The sequence below is a fragment of the Corapipo altera genome, unplaced genomic scaffold (genome assembly GCF_003945725.1).
Source record: "Corapipo altera isolate COAL_440 unplaced genomic scaffold, ASM394572v1 113, whole genome shotgun sequence".
NCBI classification, from domain to species: Eukaryota; Metazoa; Chordata; class Aves; order Passeriformes; family Pipridae; genus Corapipo; species Corapipo altera.
In genome coordinates, this window is record NW_020884895.1 from 10429136 (window position 1) to 10452474 (window position 23339).

The following is a 23339-nucleotide window of genomic DNA, read 5'->3' on the forward strand; positions in this document are numbered from 1 at the left end:
CTGCCGGAGCCCCCCCACACCGCCCCCGGGGCCGGGCGGCTCGGCCTTAATTTCTCCATTAACAGTCGCTCCGAGCAGCCCCTAAAACCCTGAGTCAGGAATTAGGCCCCAGCTGGGTGTAGTGCTGCGTGCCTCCAAATAAATAAATAACTGCCTGCCCTTTATAAGAAATATTATTTTAAAAACCTCCAGCCACTTTTCTCTCTTTCTCTTTTTTTTTTCTTTTTTTTTTTTTTAATGTTACTCTCTCCCTGGTTTTCCCTTTTTTTTCCCCCTCCTTACTTTTGAGAAGCAGCTCTGGCTTCGTAGCACGGGGCCTCGAAACTTTTTTTGGGTGGCCGCATCGCCACATCCGTTGTCTGAGCTGTGAAGGTGCTTCCTAAACGCGGCAGAATATATATATATATAATATATAATTAACTCGGGGTTTCCTCGGTAAATAGTAACATTTTAAAATTAGGCGTCAACCCTCTCCCTTAAGCGCACACCCAGGAGCTTCAAATTGTCAGTGCAGGGTTCTGGATGAGAATTTTGGCCGGTTTTCACTGGCCTCATGGTGTCCCAGCGTTTTCCATAATATTCGAGTGTTTCATGTGAAGACAGTACAGCATTTCTGTTTCATTTGTGTTGCTGGCGTTAATTAAAACATCAGCCAAGTTTCCCATCGGAGCAATTCAAAAGTCAGTAACACCTCAATTTCTTCTCCGAGTAGATTGATAAAACAGTTTATTATTTAGTTATATACAAAGTTTGGCGGTGCCAAAAATACTGGGAGTGGGAATAATTAATCACTCTGTTGTGAGGTTGGTTAGTAACCAGTTGCCCTCGCCTGTTAATTTGTTTTTGTATAAATTCTGTTATCATTGACTAGACAACTGTAGGAAGGCATCTTTAGGAAGGCACGTAGAAATGATAATACAGTGAAAAATGGGATGAGTAGGAAGATCCAGGTTGGAATTCAGCTGCTTGGGTGCCTGTGCACGAAGTTTTAGGGTAAATGGGCTGAAGTGGGGAAGGTTCAAGATGGACACATGCAGGGAAACCACGTGTGTGTGTCAGGAAGCTGGGGACCTCTTCAGCGTTGTTTCTTTCTTGGCTTGTGCACTTTAAATGGCCTTTTACCCAGTGAAAACCCACTGCGGGGCCGTGTTAAATTTTAGATATTGACATTTATCCAGCAAATCCTGGAGCATATGCCTGGTACCCAAAATAACCCCCGTGCAGGGCTGTTTTTCATACAATAGCTCGGGCTCCTGGCTGTCCTTGCTGCTAATTAACTGCTCACACATCCCAGTTGTCATTAGTGAGAGGGAATTGGCCCTGGCCACTCTCAGAGGAGTGTCCTGGGGTGGGATAACCCCTAAACACCCCAATTATTGGTGCTTTGGGCACAGAGTTGTCTATTTGCTTGCAGAGGAAGCCAACACTTGATCTTTATCTCCTTCCCTCCTCCCTCTCCTTCACTCCTCCCCCTTCTTATCTCCACTGAATTTCTGCCTTCACCATGTGGTGCTTTTCCAAAGAATCTTAGTTTTCTTACCCGTGGCAGTTTACAGGCAAATAATAAATCCCTCTAATTGTGGTCTAGATACTTCTAGACACTGTTGTAAAATACAAACTTAAAAATGGTCTTTCTCTAATTCCACATTGCTCAAATCAATCCACTGGCAGTTACATTGCCAGCAGTTCCTGTCACGTTGTCCTCACCTTCCAGGACTTGAATATTCACTGAAGATTTTGGTGTTTCTTACAAAAAAACATGGAATTTCCTGCATTTTATCTCTTAAAGTACTAAGCATATATTTACCTTTTTAGATACTTAACGACTTAAAGTTGAACTTTGATTTTTCTGTATCAATATGCTTCTAAAAATACAAATTCTGGCCTGGAGAAAAGGGGTAAAAAAAAAAAAAAAAAAAGACAGAAAACCCAAAGCACACAGACCTGTTTTACATGAGAAGTACAGCAAAATTCTTTGATATGATGAAGTGTTGGGTAAACCCTGGTGTTGTAAACAATTGTGCCATGTGTTTGGAGATGACAGATTGGTGATGGCACTGGGAATAAAGTGGGAGCTGAGGCCACAAATATAAAATACCTCCTTGTCTTTTTTCCTTATTTATGGTCCTGCTCCAAGGAATACACAGGATAATAAACTTTTTAACACTGGGGGAGTTTGTGCTGTGAGAGCAGTAATTTGAGGCAGTATCTCTCTGTATTTTTGAGCATTTCTAGTCAGGTCTAGTTAAGACCTTCAAGATTTAAGAGTTGTTAGAGCTGTGGGGGGAAAAAACCAGTGTTGTTACAGCACAAAGAGGAGCCTTAAAAACTGCAGAAGTGGTCACTTTTTTTTTTTTTTTTAACATCCAGCCCCAAAATCTTCCTTGAACAAGGGCTTATCTGGACTCTAATATTAAATCATGCAAATGCTCATCCATTAGGGAGCTGGTTAAGGTGACTTTTTTCATCTTGTGTCTTCAAGGAGGAACAGGTTTTACTTGGGCATTTTTATTTTTTTTTTCCCCTTGAATAAGAAAGGGTGAGCTGGTTTTTTTTCTGTTTGTTGTGGGTCTGGCTGTGCTGCCACCAAATCTTCTTTCCAGTTTATTTTTAATTGTAGTCCCACAGACCTTGGAATCAAATACTAGATCTTTACAGTGAACAGGCCAGAAAAGTGTAAATTCATCGTGTCTGTGATGGTTTTGTGAGCAGTTTGGGTTTAAATAATATCTGTTTAAATACTGCATTTAGGGGTCTTGAGTGCAGCCTTATTTTGGGAAGGTTTGAAGAGATTTGGGCTGTTTTATTTTCGCTTCATTTTGTTTCACCAGGTGATCCAACATCTCATTTTCTGGTGGTGACTGTTGCCTGCTGCAGCATTCAAATCTCACTGACATTTAGGTTTTTTTGGGGTTTTTTTTTGAGATGAAATAAAAAATATTTCATGCATATTGTTTCTCTGGGAATACTGGAAGAATTCTACTGAGTTCCTGCTGGCTTTTCCTTCCCTGACTCTTAAGAATTGCTTTAATAGTGGTAAATAGATATTTCTGCTCTGTGATTGAGAGATGCATGATGTGAAATGATGATAATACTGTGATGCAGAGCACTCCAAAACTAATTTTGGAGCAGCCATTGAATCAAGATGTTTTAAGATCAGCAGTGTCAGGATTTTAAGAGTTACCAGTAACGTTCAGTGGACTTTAATAATGTGTTTGAGAACACCAAGGAAGCTCCAGGGGAGTGAAGGAAAGGTGCTGTTAGGAGATACACTGAATATTGCAGGTGCTTTGAAGCTTTTCAACCTTTTCTGTATCCCACACAAAATAGTTTCCTTGGGATTAAATATGGGAGAACTGAAGGAGAGCAGGAATTTCACTCACTGAGTTAAAAATAGGTTCCTTTAAGCTGACTTGGAGTTCTGTGGTGAAGCTCATCCATCTTGTCACTTCAGAATGATCCTGAGATATTTGTATAAGGCTTTTGATTTGCCATGCACAACTTCTGCAGGAAAAACTGGGGTGACAGCACATGCAGTGTGCTTTTGATTTGTATTTATTTATCCACACCTGAGAATCCCATTATTCTTCTGAAGGGGGAACAGTTGCTGAGATTTGGGTTTTGGGGGCATTTTCTAGAGGCTGTGTTGGCTTTAAAATTCCAGAGGATTTGTATCAGTGATCTTGGGAGAAGACTCGATTGTTCCAGTTTGTAGTGGATCAGTGTAGGAGAGAAATAATATCTGTGCTATCCTGGGATTAGAATAGGGGGGAAATAATGGATGGAGCAGGGCCTGGATCACTGGATTACACTGGCTGTGAAAAGTGGGGGGTTTTCTCAAACCCAGATGTGAAGTTGGATGTACCTGGAGGGCTCTTCCCTTGTTTTATGGTTTGGTGCCTCTTAGACCTGGGAAGGAAAGGACAAGGTTTCTTAGTCATTGCTGTGGTTGGAGACAAATCCTCCCCATCCATGGTCTGCAGACTGAGTGCTTTGAGGAGCTGCTCTGTGAGTAAGCAGTGTTTTAATAAGAAAACAATCAAAAATGCCATCCAGCTCACAAAAGATTGAGGAGGTAAATAATCCATTTCCACACCTACACCCCATCCCCTCCCCAGGCTGTTTTCTGTTGGGTTTGTTTTCTGTTTGGTAGCAACTTCCTAGGGAGGAACAAAGGCCCAGCCAACTCTGCTGTGCAGTAACTGTTGCCTTTGGAGTTCCCCAACAGAAACTTTGTGCCTTTGGAAACCATTCCCTGGAATGAGAGGAAGAGGTGAAGTTCTGCCTTTATTTGTGTGCTGCCAGACCTTCCTGTTGCAGGTGTATAAATGGAGCTGCTCAAGTGAAATATTTTATAACAACCAAAAAAACCACAACCCACCTACCCAGCACTGTGTGGTGCTTTAGGGAAAGAAGAGGGGTCAGGATCCTGGAGCACAGCTCCAGGTGTGTTTAGGAAGGGCTGGCATGTGGAGCTGGGAATGCTGCCTCTGTTCCTGGCGTTGTTGTGAAAACTGGGATGTCTGGGGATCCTGCAGGCATCAGCTACCACCAGATTTTAATGATAAGCTGAAGGGCTCAGTCATGACTAACGGTCAGAAATAGCCCTTATGATAAATCTGAAGCTAAATATAATTGAAAAAAAGGAGGATGGAGGGGTGGCCATCCCAGGCTGACAGAAATAGATCGGATCATTTGATTTTTGATGTAGCAAACGACAAACAGGATCCAGGGACTGCAAGAGCCACATGAATTCCTGCTGAAGGGATGCGTGTTTTGCAATTGGAGCCCTTGCCAGGGCCATCCTGAACTCTGCTTCCAAAACTTTTTTAAACTGAGAATGGTTTCCTGCTCACAGCTGGGTCAGTGCAAGCTGGGAACTGATTCAGAGAAGTCTGACAAGTGAGATCTCCCACAGAACAGAAGGAATAATGTCCCTTTCCAATGCCTCACTTCCTGCCCTTAGAGCTGTTTTCCAGAAGACAACACGAGTTGATCTGGACTCTGCTTGGCAGTTTAGTTTCTCCAGACTGTTCCATCCCCAGGCTGAGGTGGTGATGCCCTGAAACTCCGGGACAGAGCTGACCTCAGTTCTCCTTTGTTGTGCTTTTCCTCTTCCCAGGAGGAAGAGCAGTGACAGGTTGACCAGTAATAACTATTTTGTCAACAGACCACTGTTTACCCAGAGGATTATTTTAGTGGAGCCCTGTTTTGGTAAACTGTGCCTAAGAGTGACTTCACTGGCAGCTTGTCTTGCATGTGAAGGCTCTTGTGAGTCCAAGGTGTGCAGGTCCCTGCAGAGCAGGCAGGAATTAAACCAAGGGCCTGCCAAGGGAGGGCATTCTTGTTCCAGCAGAGGATTTTTAAGTCTAACCAACTGCATATATGACTTTTCAAGTAAAGAAACTTCTAAATGACACACCTGAGGCTTTGTTCTTGTGCAGGTCCCACTCACTCCTCCCCCTGTCTCTGTCACATGTGCTTGTCCTGGTGCTGTGTTACCACCACTAATTGTAGCAATTACTTTATTATCCTTTACACCTTAATGTCCCTTTTAAGTTGGTGTTACAGCAATTCAGTGTTTTACTCCTTGAAAATGTCCATTGGGTTCTTGGTGACCAGCAATGTCTGGGAAGGATCATCCCTCTCCCCCTCTTGCTTTCTGATAGGAATGCTTCTTCTGTTGGGCTGTGGTTTGGGAAGGTCTTAATGGTCCTGTGAGCTCATCAGGGGTGTGGTGCAGTTCTGCAATCTCATTATCAGAGGTTTTTCCCATATTATTTTCATATTGGATGTGCCAGGTTAGTCTTGGAGAGGCTGCACTGAGCACTGTGGCTCAGGCTGAGAGCAGGAGCCTGCAGGAGATGGGTCAGTTGGGGAGTTGTAGCATCTTCCCAGAGCCTCTCAGTGGTGGGATGGGATCCAGGAGTGGATCAGCTTCTCTTGGAGCCCAGAGAGTGGACCATGGAGTGCTTCCTGCCTTCAGCCCTGCTCCTCAGAGCTGCCATCCATGGTCCAGGTGGGGAACACACCTTTCCTGGGGAATCCCAGCTGGGAATGCTGCCCTGCATTGGAGCACCCTGTGAGGTGTCTGAGGCACAGGAGAATTTTTAGTGTTGGAATACTTTGCACTTGGCTGTTGTGGCTCTTCCCTGGTTGCTGCAGCTGCTGGAGGTGCTCCTGGGTTGGATTTCCCCTCCCCTGCCTTTTTTCCTCCTCATACCATGACAAGTTCTGCCTCCAAAGCATTGGGGAACCATCCCTTCTTTCCCTTTCCTGTCCTTTTTTCTTGGAACTCCTTCCTTTGAGGAGATAATTTCTCTTGCTCAGAGCTGAAATTTGATTCTGAAGCAATGCACATTATTTTTGATTAAAAAAATAATTATTTTCTAAAAGTCAGGCATTTAATCCTTATCTTCAGATCAGCTTCTTCTTGCTGTTGATGTTAAGCTACTCCTTTCTTTCTATCCTGTGTTAGTGCAGACCTTTATTTCCAGGACTTCAGACTTTCCCTGGGACTCGTGGAAGCGAAGTCACAATAAAAGTGGAATTGTTTTGAACTTTGCAGTGAATGAGAACGGCAAAGTTCAAAGTGTGGAACACAGTCACTCCAGACTGATTTATTCTCTTGTTTTCACTGCAGTAACAAAGCACAATAAAGCAATTTATGTATATTTACAAATTGATTTTTTTTTTCCCCCCCTCAATTCTGTCAATGGGAGCTGTAGAGAAAATAACTCCCAAAAATTGCTCTCAAAGTACCAGGGGTTTTATGTGGTTTCCATCTATAAACAATAGTTTTGTAGCCTGGCTTTGCTTACAAGGTATCTTAATTTGAGCTTGTTTATTAAGTTACTTCACTGCTGGTTTGCCATGATCTTTATAGTGCTTTTGGGGCTGGTTTAGGCACAACTCTTTCAGTTTTCCCTTTCAAGGACACCTGTTTATTCCTGGCTCCATACACCCTTTTTTCCTCATCATGAACACCTAGGAAACTGTTTTACTGTGAAATAAAATAGACACAAATAACATAGTTACTTCCATTTCCTGTAGGATTTCTGCTTTTATAATGAAAATTAAACCCTTTGTGTACAAGTATTTAAAGTGCATCAACTTAAATAGTTGTACAAGAACTTCTAAAATTGGTCTGAGTTCAGAATGTGATGTATTTTGATCTTTTGCAGACTATGAGAAGACAAAGAAATGAAGTTGTCGTGGAACTGAGAAAGGTGAGCTGATCCAGGATTTTTATTATTAAATGGGATTTTACTTAGTAAAATGTAAGAGTTTCTGTTTAAGACTTTGTTCTTTCTGTATCCACCAAGAACATTGTTCCACTGTCTCTTCATCTTTACTAATCTAAACTTTGGCTTAGAAGGAAGTTCTGAAATTTTTATGCCTGGTACTGAGAGTTCCATAATTTTTTGTCCTGAAAACCAGGGTTTTATTTGTAACTTAATAAATCACTCTTGCTCCTCCAGCCAGGTTTTAAACACTTACAAAAAGCTCGTTTTTCCCTTTGAAAATCAGATGCTCCTGCTGATCTGTAGGCAGAAAGCTGTTTTCTTACAGCACACAATAGAGTGGGAGAGTCTGAAGGTAACACTAGAATTGCTGGAAAACCAGCTCCTGAGGAAAGGAATCACAGCTGGAATTATTTTCCTTGTGGGATGAACAGAAAGTTGGCCTCTGGGAATTGCTGTGTCTCGGCAGAAGTGATGACAAATAGGTTGTGATGTCAGTGTTGATGGATTTGTGCACGTGGAACTTCCAGCCCAACTTGTTGCTGTGTCCATAAAGTTGGATGCAGGATTTTTTGGGAAGAAGTGGTTTCCAAAATGTGCTTCTCTGTGCAGTCCATTCCAACTTCCTGGTAATTTTGACACTATCAGTGGCAGCATGTTTATGATGCTTGTTTAAAACAGAAGCTTCTCTTCCTTCTTTTATACCCCCACACCTCCTAAATCAAAGTTTTGAAGGTATTCACTCCTTTGTCTCTTTCAGAACAAAAGAGATGAGCATCTTCTAAAGAGAAGGAATGTTCCCCATGAAGATATCTGTGAAGATTCTGATATAGATGGTGACTTCAGAGTGGTAAGAATTAACTCTCAAGCTTATTTTCTTTTTGCATGCATTAAAAGCATTTTGAATTTCTAACTGCTTTTGTCTTTGTTTTCTAGCAAAACACTTCTTTGGAGGCAATAGTACAGGTAAAACCAACTTAATTGTTCAAATATTCCTCATGTCATGGTGACAAATGTGTGAAAAATCTAATTTTTTTTTTTCTTTTAAGAATGCTTCAAGTGACAACCAGGGTATACAGTTAAGTGCTGTGCAGGCAGCAAGGTAAGAACACAGCTTTCTCAAATATCTTGGGTTTTATTCTCATTTTGTCATGCTTTTGGAGTCTGAAAATATGTTCTAGCTTAACTGGAAGTAGCATGTAATTAACTGATTTTTTTTTAAAAAAGAAAACTTGCTATAGAGAACTTCAGAAAAAATCAAGACATCTTTTAAGTAGCATGGATTGTCATTGTGGATAAATATATGGATTTATCTTGGTGCAAACTTGATGCTTCTCACAAGTAGAGTTAAACTGTGTAATTAGGAGGACTGTGAAGTGTTCAGCTTTAAATGCAGAAGGGTCTGAGCATCTCCCTTGGTGGGTGGAGGAGGAAGGAGCTGGTGGAGGAGGGTGGAGCTGGAAAACTCTGTCACCAGTCAGTAAAACAAAGAGAAAACTTCCCTGGTAGAGAACACATGGCACTGAAACTGGATGTAGTGGTTTTGGCTTTCCACTAGCTAAGTAATTTTAATTTTGGGGCTTTGTTATTTTCACTTGAAGTGGAGAAAACAAATCTTCTTTGGTGTTTGGGAGTAGAGAGACACACTGGGGAAAAAATTCCCAACCCGGAAGGTGGTGTGGAACTGGAACGGTTTGTCAGGGATGTTGTTGGGACTCTGTGCCTGGAGGTTTCCCAGACTCAGCTACAGGAAGCCATCACTGCCCTGCTCTGGATTCCTCATTGTGATTTCTCTGCTAAATCTGGGGTTTTTTTCTCCTTCCCCAACCAGGAAGTTGCTCTCCAGCGACCGCAACCCACCCATCGATGATCTAATAAAATCAGGAATATTACCTATTTTAGTGCACTGTCTTGAAAGAGATGACAAGTGAGTATTTCATGTTTTCATTGCTGATGTGTGACTGATGTGAGAACTCACATTACAGTAACTGTTGTGTTTCTCTTCCCTTGCCAGTCCTTCTTTACAGTTTGAGGCCGCGTGGGCTCTGACAAACATCGCCTCTGGAACCTCGGAGCAGACACAGGCCGTGGTTCAGTCCAGTGAGTCCAGCAGGGTTTGCTCATGGGTAACACTCTGAAGCTGCCACAACAATAACATCATCTAAAACACCCTGTAAAAAACATCCACATCCCCCCTGTTCCTCTCAAGCAAGTTCACAAATCCACACGTTGGATTCGGTTGAAATCAGGTTGTTGGTCACTCCCCATGAAGGTTCCTGCCAGGTGTTCTACCTCTGGCAAGTGGTGTCAGGTGAATCACAGGCCTGCTCTTGGTCTTTGTTTCCTCAAGGTTTAAATTCAGTTGGGTTTCCTAATGGTGAGTAACATCTCCTGGAAACTCACAGTATTTTAGCAGAGTTGGTATCTGCTGGTTTCCAGTTTTCAAACTTAAAAAAAAAAAACACCAAACAAACCAAGACCTAACAAAAACCTTGAAACAAACACCAGAAACCCAACCAACCAAAGAACAACAACAACAAAAAACCCACAGGAAACAACAACAAAAAAAACCCAACCAAAAAACTACAGTGGAGAGATCTCATGTCTCACTGCAAAAAGAGTGTGGGAGAGCTGAGGGCCAAGGCCAGAGGGTGCCTGGCATCAAACTCTTCCAAAATCAAGTTGAAGGAAAAAACCTGTCCTTCATACTGCATGGAAAGATATTGCTGTTGGATTTGCAATCTGAATTTTGTCAGGCAAAGGAAACTTTCTTCTGTACCCGGAGCATCTCTTAAGTTGAAGTAGTGCTTCTGTTGGTAAAGCAGAACTAAGCAGAAGTGTGCAGGATTTTTGAGGGTAGTGAATGAAAGAGAGCTGCTTGAGCCTCCTGGAATAATCAAACATAGTGTGAAACAAGTTTTGCCTAAAATTTAAGCAAAAAAATACACAAAACTTACATTGGTTGCAAGATCAGTTGCCCTTTGCTTTCCCAACCTCAGTGTTAAAAACCTGTTGACTTTGTTTAATTTGGATTTGACCTTTTTACTGTGTATCTTAATTCTTTTAACTTTCCTTTTTCCCTATCCTCTTCCTTCCCTGGTTGCATCCCGAGTTTTCTTTTGGAAATCTAATTAATAGATAATCTGTCCCACACCTCTCATCTAGAACACTTTGTATTTAAACCTAGTTTATCAACAAATTGAGCACTGCTGTCAGTGGTGTTCTGTAGGTCTGTGTATGCACTAATTAGTCCATTTAATAGCTCTGACACATGAAAATTTGATTTATTTCAATGAAAAAGATGGTCTGTTGTAATCTTTCCAAAAGTACTTAACATGCTTGCTGGGAAGGTTTTTTTTCTCCTTGCATCCAGGCATTATAAAATACCCTTATTTAGTAGGAAACAAGAATCCTACTGTGATTTATTTCTCTCTAGTAAAACATGATTTACATTGAGAGAGCAACTAAAAATACCAGTTTCTCTTGAAATCTGTGATCTGAAGTAAATGTTTTTTTTTTTTTATAGGCTCAACTATTATGTAAGCAAGCACCTTAGTGCTGGGGGAAAATAAACCAGGATCAATTATCTAAATGTGGAAGCCTTTCCTGCCCTCTTCCTACACTCCCAGTCCATAATGGAGCTGTACCCCTACTTATTCTTAAGTTGGTTCATTTGAGGGGGTGAGGTTGGTCTTAAAGTTCCTGCTTTGCAGTTGATTCTGATGCAAAGCTTAGTGACATTTATTGAATTCAGAAATCCTGTGCTAAATCTGGAGTCCTGACAAGCTCCAGTAAACTTGTGAGACTTGCAAACAAATTCAATGTCGGGGTTTTTTAATATTCTGAAGGGCAGGCTCTGTAAGGATACACAGCAAAGGAAGAATTACTGCAGTGTTTTAGTGCAGTGTCACCTGGGAAATTAGTGAACTTTTGACCAGTTCTTTACCAGGAGAAAAAATGTCTGATGTATGAGTTGAGGATGTGAATATTTGGTGTTTTGAGAAGCATTTCTTGACCATCCCACGGGGGTTTTTTTGTGCCTTTCAGATGCTGTGCCGCTTTTCCTGAGGCTGCTGCACTCACCTCATCAAAACGTCTGTGAGCAAGCTGTGTGGGCTTTAGGAAATATCATAGGTTGGTGTTACTCCTGAAAACTTCTAAGGATGTTTTAGTGTCCTTCATAAAGTTTTTGATGGAATCTTCAGGAATGTGTTGGGCTGACAAACATCCCTGACAAACCACCTCTTCTCGGTGGTTTGGCGTTGCCTGCCACCCCTTTCCCTTGCCCACACATCCCTAAATCAGTGAGTTGTGGAATTTTGCTGTTGAAAATAACAGTGATTCTGTGCTGTCTCTCCCAGGTGATGGACCCCAGTGTAGAGATTATGTTATTAGCCTTGGAGTAGTGAAGCCTCTGCTGTCCTTCATCAGCCCATCCATCCCCATCACCTTCCTAAGGAACGTCACCTGGGTCATGGTCAACTTGTGCCGCCACAAAGACCCCCCTCCACCGATGGAGACCATCCAGGAGGTGATGGAATTGGGACCCAACCCCAGCTGGGGGTTTGTCTGCCTTAAAAATGGCTTTTAAAGTGTAAAAATAACTGTTCCTTTCCCTCCTCAGATCCTTCCAGCGCTCTGTGTTTTAATTCACCACACGGATGTAAATGTAAGTAACCAAACTCAGACTCACTTTTATGCTCTGAGATAGTTTTGTAGCTGAAATACAAAAATTAGTCATAATTAACTCTTTTTCTTTATAAAAACCTGTGATGTTCCCTTTCATTAGAGCAAACTTATTTTGATATCTTTTAACTGCTTATTTTCAAGTATCAGTTTGGTTTTTTCCCTGGTATTTCTGTGTCTTTGCAAGTGTTTATTTGCATGTATTTTCCCTGCACTTAAAAATAAAATGCAGTTTCAGTTGTATTTCTGTGAGCATTCATTTACAGATAAATACAGGAATTTTTGTGCCTAGCACTTGAATCTGTAGTGAAAATCAGTGTAAATGAAATTAAAAACAGTGTCTGCTACACATGTCAAATATCAGGTTTAGATGCAACTTCTGAGGTGTCAAATATGAACATTGTTATTTAATAGTGAAGTAAGTGAGGAAGACTTTACTGAAATGATAAAATAGCTCATCTTTTGCCTAAACATAAATGAGATTTTAAGATTCTTTGCTTCCTACTGAAGTTGTAGCTCAGTTGTCTGAGTTGATGGCAACAGTGCTCAGCCAAAATATGTCTAAATATATTAACTAATGTTCATACAGTAATTATGCCATTTAATTTCTTGGCTGTGAGTAGGTGAAATTAAGCTTATTTGAATTTTGGAAATGGCTGTATTTCAATCAGTCAGGAGCTGTCAGCTGAAACAACACTCCATTTTTACAAGCTGTCAGTCGAAATGTTCACATTTACAACTGTTTAAATTAGATTTTCTGCGTGTGAATGCACAGCACTAATGGAAATTAATCTCCCATTTACTTTAACTGTAGTTTTAATTATTTTGGTGACACTGGTGCTATTTCTGTCCTGTTTCCTGTCAGATATTGGTAGATACAGTCTGGGCACTCTCATATCTAACGGATGCTGGCAATGAGCAGATCCAGATGGTCATAGACTCTGGAATAGTCCCTCATTTGGTTCCTCTTCTCAGCCATCAAGAAGTTAAAGTGCAAGTAAGTTTGGATCCCTTGAAGGAAGTGCTGCTCAAAATGTGCTACTAGAGAAAGTAGCTGGTTTCTTTTCAGAGTTGGACTTTAAAGAGCTTTTTTAATTTTTTTTTTTCCTGTGTGATTTGCATAAAAGCTTTTGCTTTCTGAGCTGTTTGTGCTCAACCAGAAAAAAAAAAATATTTGGTGAAAAGAGCTGCCTTTAAAGGAAGTGTTTTGTTTGTGGTTTATTTCCAGACAGCTGCTCTGAGAGCTGTGGGAAACATCGTCACCGGCACCGACGAGCAGACCCAGGTAGTTCTCAACTGTGAAGCTCTCTCACATTTTCCAGCACTTCTGACACATCCCAAAGAAAAAATTAATAAGGCAAGTGATTGTACCTGATTGATAACTTTTATATTTGGCTTTGCTTGGGTCCCACACGATGCAGTGTCACAGAGGTTTGAGTTATTGGCTCCTTACGCCAGTTCATGGCAGTTTGCAGCAAGTGCTGGGGTTTTTCTGGAGGTTAACATCCACAGGAAAATCTCTAAGGAGCTGCAGACTTGTACTTGACAAGGATGTTGTTTCCTGATTTTCTTCTAATTGAATTTTTATGAAATCAAAGCTTTATCTTCTAAATCTGGCTGTTGACTGAAAAGTTGGGAGTTCTCGATACGTGAAATGTCACTTTAATTAAACTGACTCTCTTGGAAGTGATGAAATAGAGATAATTGGATGTCTTTGAATGGAGTGTGTGTGTGAGAAATGGAATTTAAACCAAGTCAGCTGGGGGTGGGGTGGGGGATGTGTGTGTGGATGGATGGAAAAGGCTTTAAATGGGGGCACTGACTTCCGTGCTGACTCCGGAGTGCATCTGAGGCGTGTTGGGCACTTCTGGGGCCACTCTGCAACACTGCCCATGATTAAAGCCCAAAGCAAGCCCACCAGGAGAAGCCCAGGCATCCTAAATCTCTGACAGGGTCACTGATGAAAGTGGTCCTGTGATCTGATCTCAGAGACTCAGTTGAATGGAATGTGAAAATTCCAGACTCTCACGTTGAGAGAAACATTCAGCTAAAAAGTTGTTGTTCCAGAGAGATTGAGTAAGGAACTGAGAAGTGATGGAGGGTTTCTAGGAAGGCAGAAATCTTTCAACTGTAAGATTAGAAGCTGATACTCTGAATATACTGAAAATCTAATGTGAAACTGTTATTTCTTGACGAAAGGATCGATTCCCACTTAAAAAGGTGTGTGGGTACTTTTGATTCTTACTGAACATAAGAATCCAGACACAGTCTTTGGCTTAGTTCAAAATTTAATTTTAAATTTAATTTTTAATTCAATTCAGTACTGGGAGGGGCTGCTGGGGAAAAGATCTGTTCTTGCACACTGTGCCAGGCACCTGCTTTTGGATGTTACTGGAAGGAGAATCCTGGGCTTGTGGACAGAATGAGCATCAAGGGTCCAATAACTGTTGAAAATGAAGCATTTAAGTAATAAGTGTTGTGTTTTCATGATGATTGAAGCCAAGAAGAGAGACATTGTGAAGGAGGTAAAGAACATCTCCTGCCACTCTCATGTGTGGAAAACACAGTGCTGTCATGCATTTTGGAGCTCTTCTGGCCATCAGCTGAAACCTGCTCCAGCATTCGTTGTCAGAGGTGGAAGCAATTACTGAGTGCTCATTTGTGACTTTTTTTTTTTGTGTCCAAATAATTTTTCCTTTTAACCTGAAGTGTTTGGTTGTAAACTGGTAACAGTGAAAGATTGGAGAGTCTTGTGGAGTTGGAAAAATGTGCATGTTAGAGGATCTTGCTGGAGGGGGAATAAATGTTCTGGAAGACTGAATTAATTCCTGCCATCCTTTTGTTTTGCAGGAAGCCGTGTGGTTCCTATCTAACATCACTGCAGGAAACCAGCAGCAAGTTCAGGCAGTAATAGATGCAAACCTGGTTCCAATGATAATTCATCTTCTAGATAAGGTTAGACCACAAGGATTGCTGTTGAATGCTCATGTGGGACTTCAAATGCCTGTGTTTTGTTTTCAGCTTTTGGGTTCTTTGTGTCTTGAAACCTGAGTTTCCAAAGCACCTCGTGCTCTGAGGATCTGCCTTGTCAGAAACAAGGGGGTGGCTAAAAGAATGTGGGAAGTATTCAGGGGAAAAGACCATTCCTAAATAGTTCTGTTAACTGCCAATTTATTGATCCCTGAGAAAAGAACTGGAGATCTTTCAAACTGAATAAACAGCCCTGAGCTGAGGAACTTGAGAGGCAGCCACAGCTGCAGTGTGTGCAGGGCTTTATCAAAGCTGACACTTAGTGCTTATCTCTGTCTGTAGGACATGACAGCTGTTGATAAGGAGTGGGAGAGAGTGCAGTGAGTGCTGCACTTTTATGTGCTTTGATGTAAACAAATTTCCCTTCCCCTGGAAGATCGATTGGAAAACGTGGTTGCAGGGAAGGGAGGAACAGAACAGAACACACAGCTGGTACAGTGATCCTGTGCAGGGTGGACTGTAACAAGTACAAGCTTTTCTGGGAATACTGCCTTCCATAAAGCCTGGAGTGATTGTTTCTGTCTGTGATTGTGTTTTCAGGGTGACTTTGGTACTCAGAAAGAAGCTGCTTGGGCAATAAGCAACTTAACGATCAGCGGAAGAAAAGACCAAGTGAGTCAAACTTTGAGGTCCATTCCCTGTCTTGGTGCATTTGAGGGAGTGCCAGGATTATGGATGTCTTTGTTCCTCCACTGTTCAGTAACTCTTCCCTGTTCCACAAGGGATTGGAGAGTGAGCTTCAGTTGGAAGCTCATTCATTTCTGGAATGAAGTGACATCTTAGGGTGGCCTGGGAGCTGTGAGTGACTTCATTCAGGCTCTGATGGGATTCCTGGGCATTCCACAACTCCTTTTACCTTTTTTCCCCAACCATCAGAATGTGATAATTACAAGGGTAGTATCCCATGAGTAGAATTACTGTAGTTCATTGTAAGCCCAGATTAGGGGCAGGGTTGGGATGGTGCTGTTGCTTATCAAAGATGAGGTTGAAGCTCCTTATCTGATACTGAAAAATTCAGTCTCTGCTACTTGTGTGTTGTAGTCCTTAAATATATTTATAACTTGATCCCTAAATGTCACCTTTTAATAATAATAATAATAATAATCATCACATAATAATAATTAACATAAATGTTACCTTTTGATGCTCCAAAAGGGGATTTTTGAAAGTGACCACTGCAGAATACCTGGTTGGGTAACTTTGAGCACTTGGCCTTCATGGAGCTTGTTTGCATTTGTGTTTGTGCTGCACTGTTTGTCTGCCACATTCCTGGTGTAACTCCTGCCTTTCCCCCCTCAGGTGGCTTACTTAATCCAACAAAATGTAATCCCTCCCTTTTGCAATTTGCTGACAGTAAAAGATGCACAAGTTGTGCAAGTGGTTCTGGATGGACTAAGTAATATATTAAAAATGGCTGAAGATGAAGCAGAAACCATAGCCAACCTTATAGAAGAGTGTGGAGGTAGGAGGATCAATATTTCCAGAGGTTTTTTGCAGAAATTGATGTTTTAGCTTCCTGCTGTGTGTTGGTTAAAACCTTTTTTTTTTCAAGTGACCTTTTCATGCCTATCAGGTGAATATACCCAGCTTTTCCTACCTAAATTAAAATGTGGAGGAGCTGGATAATGGCAGTAAAACTTATTAGATGCTGATTTTTGTAACAGTCATTTATTAGACAAATTATTCTCATCGACAGATTAGTTTCTGTCAATGTAGGGATGATGTGCTTACCTTAGTCATGCACAAGTCATGTCCAGGTGAACTTGAAAAAAAAGAATTCCAGATACAGTGGTTTTAAAAATATGATAACTTTAGTTTCCTAATGGCTCTGAGACTTCCTCTGTGTTGGTTGTTATTTAAGTTGAATGATATTAAATTTGGGCACTGGTAAAAAACTGGGTGGGATTTATTAACATAGAGTGGAATAGTCTTTAAAATACCAAATCTTGAGGGAGGGCAGAAAAATCAAGTGATTGGTGATGGCTGGGAGGAGAAAAGAGATGTTTGAGCCTAAACTCTGCTTGTCAGAGCTCCAAAAATACTTACGTGTGTATGTACTGTACACTTACTTATCTGCATATAAATGTGTATAAAAATATATATAAATATGTCAAATATGAGTTTACAGCACCTTAATCATAGTCACTCTGTTCCCAGATTTGTTTTTAATTTCATTCTTGGAAAATTGTTTTGCCTGATCTTGGTGTTCTGATATTTTCCTCGTGCGTTTGTGGCAGGGCTGGAGAAAATTGAACAGCTACAAAACCATGAAAATGAAGACATCTACAAACTGGCTTATGAGATCATTGATCAGTTCTTCTCTTCAGATGATGTGAGTGTGTCACTCTCTGCAGTCTGCCCTCGTGGTGGTTTAGATTTATAAATATGGTTGGGGGTGAAGCTGCTCTGTGGGACTCGTTCGGTTCGGTGCAGAACGAGCCCTTGTCTGAACCGAGTGCCTCTCTCACCATTCCTCACCATGAAGCATCTAAAGAAGATCTGATGCCTAATTTAAGCCTCATCTCTAGGGATTAAAATCCCAGGCTTTGAATAGTTCCCTTACCTCTGAGCCCCTGCCTGAGCCTGACATTTCCCCTTTGATAAGCTCCCTGCTGCCTCCAGGGCCGAGTCGGAGCTTCTGCTGCTCCAGGCTCAAAGCACTTGGAATATTGGGATAATTTCAGGGGTGGGATGTGCTGATCAAGAAAGTCGTTTTCATTTCAAACACGTGACACAAATCAAAGGGAGGTTGGATTTGTGTGCACTTCAAATCATAATTGCAGAGAAGGGAAAAGCAGTCGTGGCAGTCTGTGCCGTGAAGGGAGAGGGGGTTTCTGCTTGGTTGGAGAACTGCAGAAATGGTAGAGCTCAGCTGCATTCATGCTCTCTTCTCACACTGAAGATCATTTTGTGCTAGACTTTCACTCTTATGTGAGCAATAACATCCAACTCCTGTTTAGCAACTTAAATTTTGCATAAAGAGCAGGTCTTGGAATTTAATTTAATTTAATTTACACAGTGTGGTAACCTGCGTTACCAAATACGTGCTACCCAGTTTAAACAGAGACTGCAGGCTGGGTTTAATCCTTGCTTGATTTAATGGTATTGGTCATCTCTTAAGAACTGTGACTGTTTAGAAGACTGACAGAATACTTTTCCAGCAGTGAAAATTCCATAAACAGGATATTACTGGGTGCCATGTGGACCTTCCTGCTAAATAAAAGCTAAAACATTTCGGCTTAAATTACTTCATTTTAGTGCTCTACTAAACTGAGGGGAAGAATGGCAAGAGTCAGTGCAGGGAAGTTCATTAGGTGAAGAGGGAGATGATTTTTGGAGTGTGCAGCTCCTGTTTAGTGAGGTTTTGTGTCCCTGTCCCCACTGACAGTGTTCCCATTCTGTTCCAGATTGATGAAGATCCAAGCCTTGTTCCAGAAGCAATACAAGGCGGAACATTTGGTTTCAATTCATCTGCCAATGTACCAGCAGAAGGGTTCCAGTTTTAGAGTGGTATTTTGGAAGTTAGGTACAATGCAGCACTGAATAAAACAAAAAAAAAAAGGTTTGATCCATCAATCTTGGCTCATGGGATCCGCTGCTGCATTAAATCGGGAAAGCAAATGTGAAGATTTCATTTGGAATCACAGAAAAGCCCAAATGAAGTCAAGATGGCGAGTGGGTGCGAGTGAGAATGAGTGGCAAAATGTAATGAAAAACTTCACACTGAATGCTTATTTAGATTGTTCAAAGAAAAAAGGGCTACAGGTCACAGATCTTCAGTGCCTGAGACGGAACACCGACTTCCTAGAGCAATTGGGGGAAATGCAGTATATCATCATCAAGCCTCGTAAGCATAAGAGAATAGGATGCCCACATAAGTCCAAGAGAATGAGCCCAGGCCTTGCTATGAAGCACCGTGTGAATGGACACCGTTGAGTGAATGTCTGGACTCGCTGCCAGGCTGGATCCCAGCGGGGGCTCCGGGCTGGATCCCAGCGGGGGCTCCGGGCTGGATCCCAGCGGGGGCTCCGGGCTGGATCCCAGCGGGGGCTCCGGGCTGGATCCCAGCGGGGGCTCGGGGCCAGGCCGGGCCTGCCTGTGATGAGAGAGTGGGTGTGATGCTGTCTGTGAGCGCATGGAGCTTGAGTCGCCTTCAGGGGGCTGGAACAACCTAACCCATCCGACTTGGAGTGTCACCTTACACTGGACACCAGACCGGTTTAGCAGCAGACTCTGGTTTACTCCTGCAGCCTGTGTTTCTCTTGTTTTGTTTTGTTTCCTTTATTTTTTTTTTTTTCTCCCCCTCTTTTATTTTTTTATTTTTTTTTCTTTCGAGTTATTTTTAATTTCTTTCCTGTACGGCTTCTTTTTAGTTGTTTGTAAAGTCAGAATTTCAGGAAGGCTTCCCTGTGCATTTGCACCAGATGAATGTTTGATGTTATGAAAAGCTTTTCCATATCATCAAAACTAATTTGTAGATTTTTTGCATGGAAAAAAAATAAAAAAAAATCATTTCCCTTCAAACTAGACTGTGTTGCAGTACACAAGTTGCCATAATAGTAGAAAGCAGTAAAATGTGGTAATAAAAAAATCTCATCCTTTTCATTTTCAAAGATAACATGAAGACCTTTGCATGTGGTAATCTACAGCATAGTTCATTTTTAGATTTCGTTGAGTCCTGTAACCAAAATGTTTCTGTTGTGGTAGGATACCGTGCTGTGTTTCAATGTTACTTGTTTTCAAACTTTGTTTTCTATGAAAATGATATGGAAACGTCTAAAAATTGAAATTTGGTGCATATGTACTGCCGAATAAAGACCGAGAAAAGAGGTGTGAATAGATGTACAAATCAAGTCATGGTTTGAACACCTTTAATATGCCTAATCCAATTGTTTTAGACTCTTTTTATCTTAGATGTAGGCAGCCATGAACAATCTATTTTGAGCCACTTTAGAGAGAAAACTTTGTATTTTTAAAACTTGCACAAAAAGGATGCAAGTGTTTTTATAAATTGGAGGAATGCCTCAGTTTTGAGGTCCTGCACACTAAATTCAAGGTGAGGTTACAAATTTGTACAAACTGAACTCTTTATAAGGTGGCTCATTGTAGGAAATGCTGTGCCTTCCCCTTTGAGCACAAGTGTTGCATGAACAACAGTTTGCTATAATAAATAAAACATACCAGATTAGCCACCATTAGCATCTATATCTACCTTGTGTTTTAAAAATCAACTGGTAATTCTGAAACACTGTAGAATGGATAAAGATTATTTTGTGATCATAACTCTTTGTTGGACTAGAGTATTTTTGCAGCATTCCTTGTCATCAGAAACATGGTTAAAAGTTTAAAACTAGAAGCAGCGGAAACTAGCTTGTGAATTTATCCAAGTAGAGTGCAGGCTAGGCTGTCTTGGGGAAAATAAACATTAAAACTTGCAATTCTCGTGCTTTGGGTGCTTCTTTCTCTAATACATTCATTTTTCATCAAAAGGTGCAGAGGTTGGTTGAAGAAAGTGGCTTCCTGAGTCTCTGGTGTGAGGTTTTTACCTGCCAAAGGTCCGTGTGTGGTGGGGAGGCACGTCGTTATTTTGGTAGAAATCTTAAGAAATAGCTGATTTACTTAATTATGTATTCACTAATAAATTAGGGATGTTTTAATGAAGGGAAATAAAATCCTTTTTAAGGAAAATTCCACTCAGTAAGTTACCATCTTCACACTAAACCACCTTTGTGGAGGACGTGCTGTAGAAAAATCGCTTTATTACAATTTTTTCTTGTTGAGGGAAGGGGAGAAGAGATGTTTGTGGCAACTTTACTGAACTTTCTGAACAGCTTTCTTAAACAAAAACCCATCAGAACGCTGGCAAAGTCTGTATTTACTGCCCCAAAAATGCCTTTTTTTGGCACTTCCCTGATGTAATATAATTCCAGTAAATTACCTTAAGCTGGTGCTCTTCAAGCTTTTTGCCTTTTTTGGTGGGTTTTTAAGTGAAGAATTCTCCTGCCCTGCTTCCCAGCAGATCCTGTCACTTGTTGGTTTACCAGAATATGGATAACTGAAATATTCCAGCCTCCACAGGGTGGCACTGCTGGAGTTCTTCGGGAGCAAAACTGAAACCACTTTGTCCAGTGCCTTTTTTTTCCCCAAAGCTGCAGTTTGAGGTAATGGAATTAAATACTTTGTTGGAGAAAGGGAGTTGCTTGGGAGTCTTGGGTATAAACAATAAATAACTTGGATTGCCTTTAGGAATATTGATCATATTGAGGTTGGATATTAATCAACTCTTCCTGTGTTTTGGAGTAAAAAATTCTCCTTTCAGCTGAACTTAGGGTAGCAAATATCTAGAAAAAGATTTAAAAATATTAAAAGGACAACAGTTAATCCATAAATAATCCATAATGCCAGGTAGGATTTTTATCCCAAGGAACAGCATTGCTGGACCAAATAACTGCCCTGGAATTTTGGGATCTGAGAAGAATATGATGCTGAATGGAAAGGGATAGATTGAGAGAGGTATGACCCTCTTTTCTTTCTCTCCCACTGCTGGAAGTGGAGTTTTCTCTGGTTGTGTGAAGCCTTTCAGTATTTCAGAGCCATTTCCTGGGTCATGGAGCCCTGCACAGACCTACTTCCCATCTTCTGGTGGATCACAGGCATTCCCACTGAGATGTGAACTGCTTTGGTAGTGGAACAGGTTAGTCTGTTTGAAAATAATAATTTATGGGTAAGATGTCATTCTATTAGAATGAAACACTGGCTAAGGCAGCTTTATAACTTAAGAATGTCTTCATATTAATACTTGTAGATTTTTGCCACTTTTAACTATAAATGTTTCCTCATCTCTGTGTGTCACTAAATTCCTGGCAGGAAAGCTGGTCCTGAGGCTGGGAGCAATTAGAGGAGTCCTGCATCTGGATCAAATAGACTTTGTGAGAGGAAACTTAGTAGCAGGAAACATGTAAAGTTACAAACTCTAACATTTTTAGCTACTGCTGGAGTGAAAAATGGCACAAAGAATAGATTAAAAGAAGGTAATATTGGTTGATTATCTACAGAAAAACGATTGGAAACCTAATTTCCCTAAAGGAATTCCCATTTTTGCTTGTAAATCCATTCTAAATGGGGGTCCTGTATTTGTTCTGCTGGTTTGATGTGCTCCAAAGCTGAGGAAGAGCTGTCATTAAAAAAGAGTTGTCATTAAAACTGTTGCACCTAAATACCTTGGATATACTTTTAAATTGGGGTGTTGAAGAGCTGGAGAAGCATCTTTGGAAAACTATTAAATAGATTTAGACCTTGCTGATCGTGGGGTGGGAGAGAGAGGGGAGTGGTACAATACCATGGACAGCTACAGACTTGTCATGTGAAAAATAGAAAAATATGGTTGTCTTAAATATATGGAGAAGAGGAACCAGTAATTATAGTTCAGCGTTGAAAGCAAAGGGAGAATTTCCCCAGCTTACCCCAAACTCTAAAAAACTAAAAGATACAATGATTATTTATGTAGCAAAGTAGGAAAATAGTAACTATTGCTAGCTGTGGGTGGATTGCTTGTATTTTATCTCATTCCAAGCAAAAAAAGAAAATATATATATCTTGCACCTGCAGTCTTGTATGATCCTCTTTGGTTTATTTTTAATCCCTTTTCCTCCTCTACCCACTTTAGAAGCAAAAATAACAATTTTACCAAGCTCCCTCCACAGGGTTTGTGTTGAAAGCCAGTGTACACAGAGCCAGGATTACAGGGAACATGTAATTAGAAACTGTAATTAACAGCCAATAGATGTTTTGTAACCAAAGTCAGAAACAATGGGAATGGGAAAATGTGTGGTAAAACTGTGGTAGGTAGTTTGTTAGAGGATGAGATTTTTTTATTACCTAAAACATAATTCCGAATATTTCCCAGATATTTGTATAAGATCCTCTAAATACCACTTTAACATGTTTAGGTGAGTTTTGGGCGGTTTATTATGATCTACATGACAACATTAAATGAATTTCATTTCTCTTTCAAGTTCGCTGTGAATGCAGCAGCTGAGAATGACTTTACAGTTTAGTTCAAATGAATTGGAAATAAACCCTTGGACATTCCCAGGGCTGGGGCAGCCACAGCTCCTCTGGGCAAACTGTGCCAGGGCCTCCCACCCTCACAGGGAAGGATTTCTTCCCAATATCCAATATAAACCTGCTGTCTGTCAGTTTAAATCCAGGCCCTTGTCAAAAGTACTTTATAATAATCTTCAGTAGCCAAAGCAGGTAGATGCGCCTCAATTTAAATATGGATTGATTTCTATTTCTGTGGTTAGCAGCTCTGGAAGGTCGGGTCCTGCACCCCCAAAGCAGGGGGTTTCACGTCTCCTGGTTTGCATTTCAGGGTGA

The 23339-nt window shown here is 41.0% G+C and overlaps 1 protein-coding gene and 1 non-coding gene across 2 annotated transcripts; both read left to right on the forward strand.

The window, feature by feature from the left end:
- Positions 1–7155: 7155 nt before the first annotated feature.
- On the forward strand, positions 7156–20398 carry KPNA4 (karyopherin subunit alpha 4). The gene is made up of 16 exons (XM_027647446.1): positions 7156–7229; positions 8005–8094; positions 8181–8210; positions 8294–8346; positions 9076–9171; positions 9259–9344; positions 11292–11378; positions 11606–11775; positions 11869–11913; positions 12796–12927; positions 13159–13287; positions 14781–14885; positions 15501–15572; positions 16260–16422; positions 17198–17292; positions 18368–20398. The coding sequence occupies exons 1-16, from the start codon at positions 7164–7166 to the stop codon at positions 18464–18466; spliced, it is 1518 nt and encodes a 505-aa protein (XP_027503247.1). The 5' UTR covers positions 7156–7163; the 3' UTR covers positions 18467–20398.
- LOC113949329 lies at positions 13612–13918 on the forward strand. Its single transcript, XR_003528422.1, has one exon.
- Positions 20399–23339: the final 2941 nt, after the last annotated feature.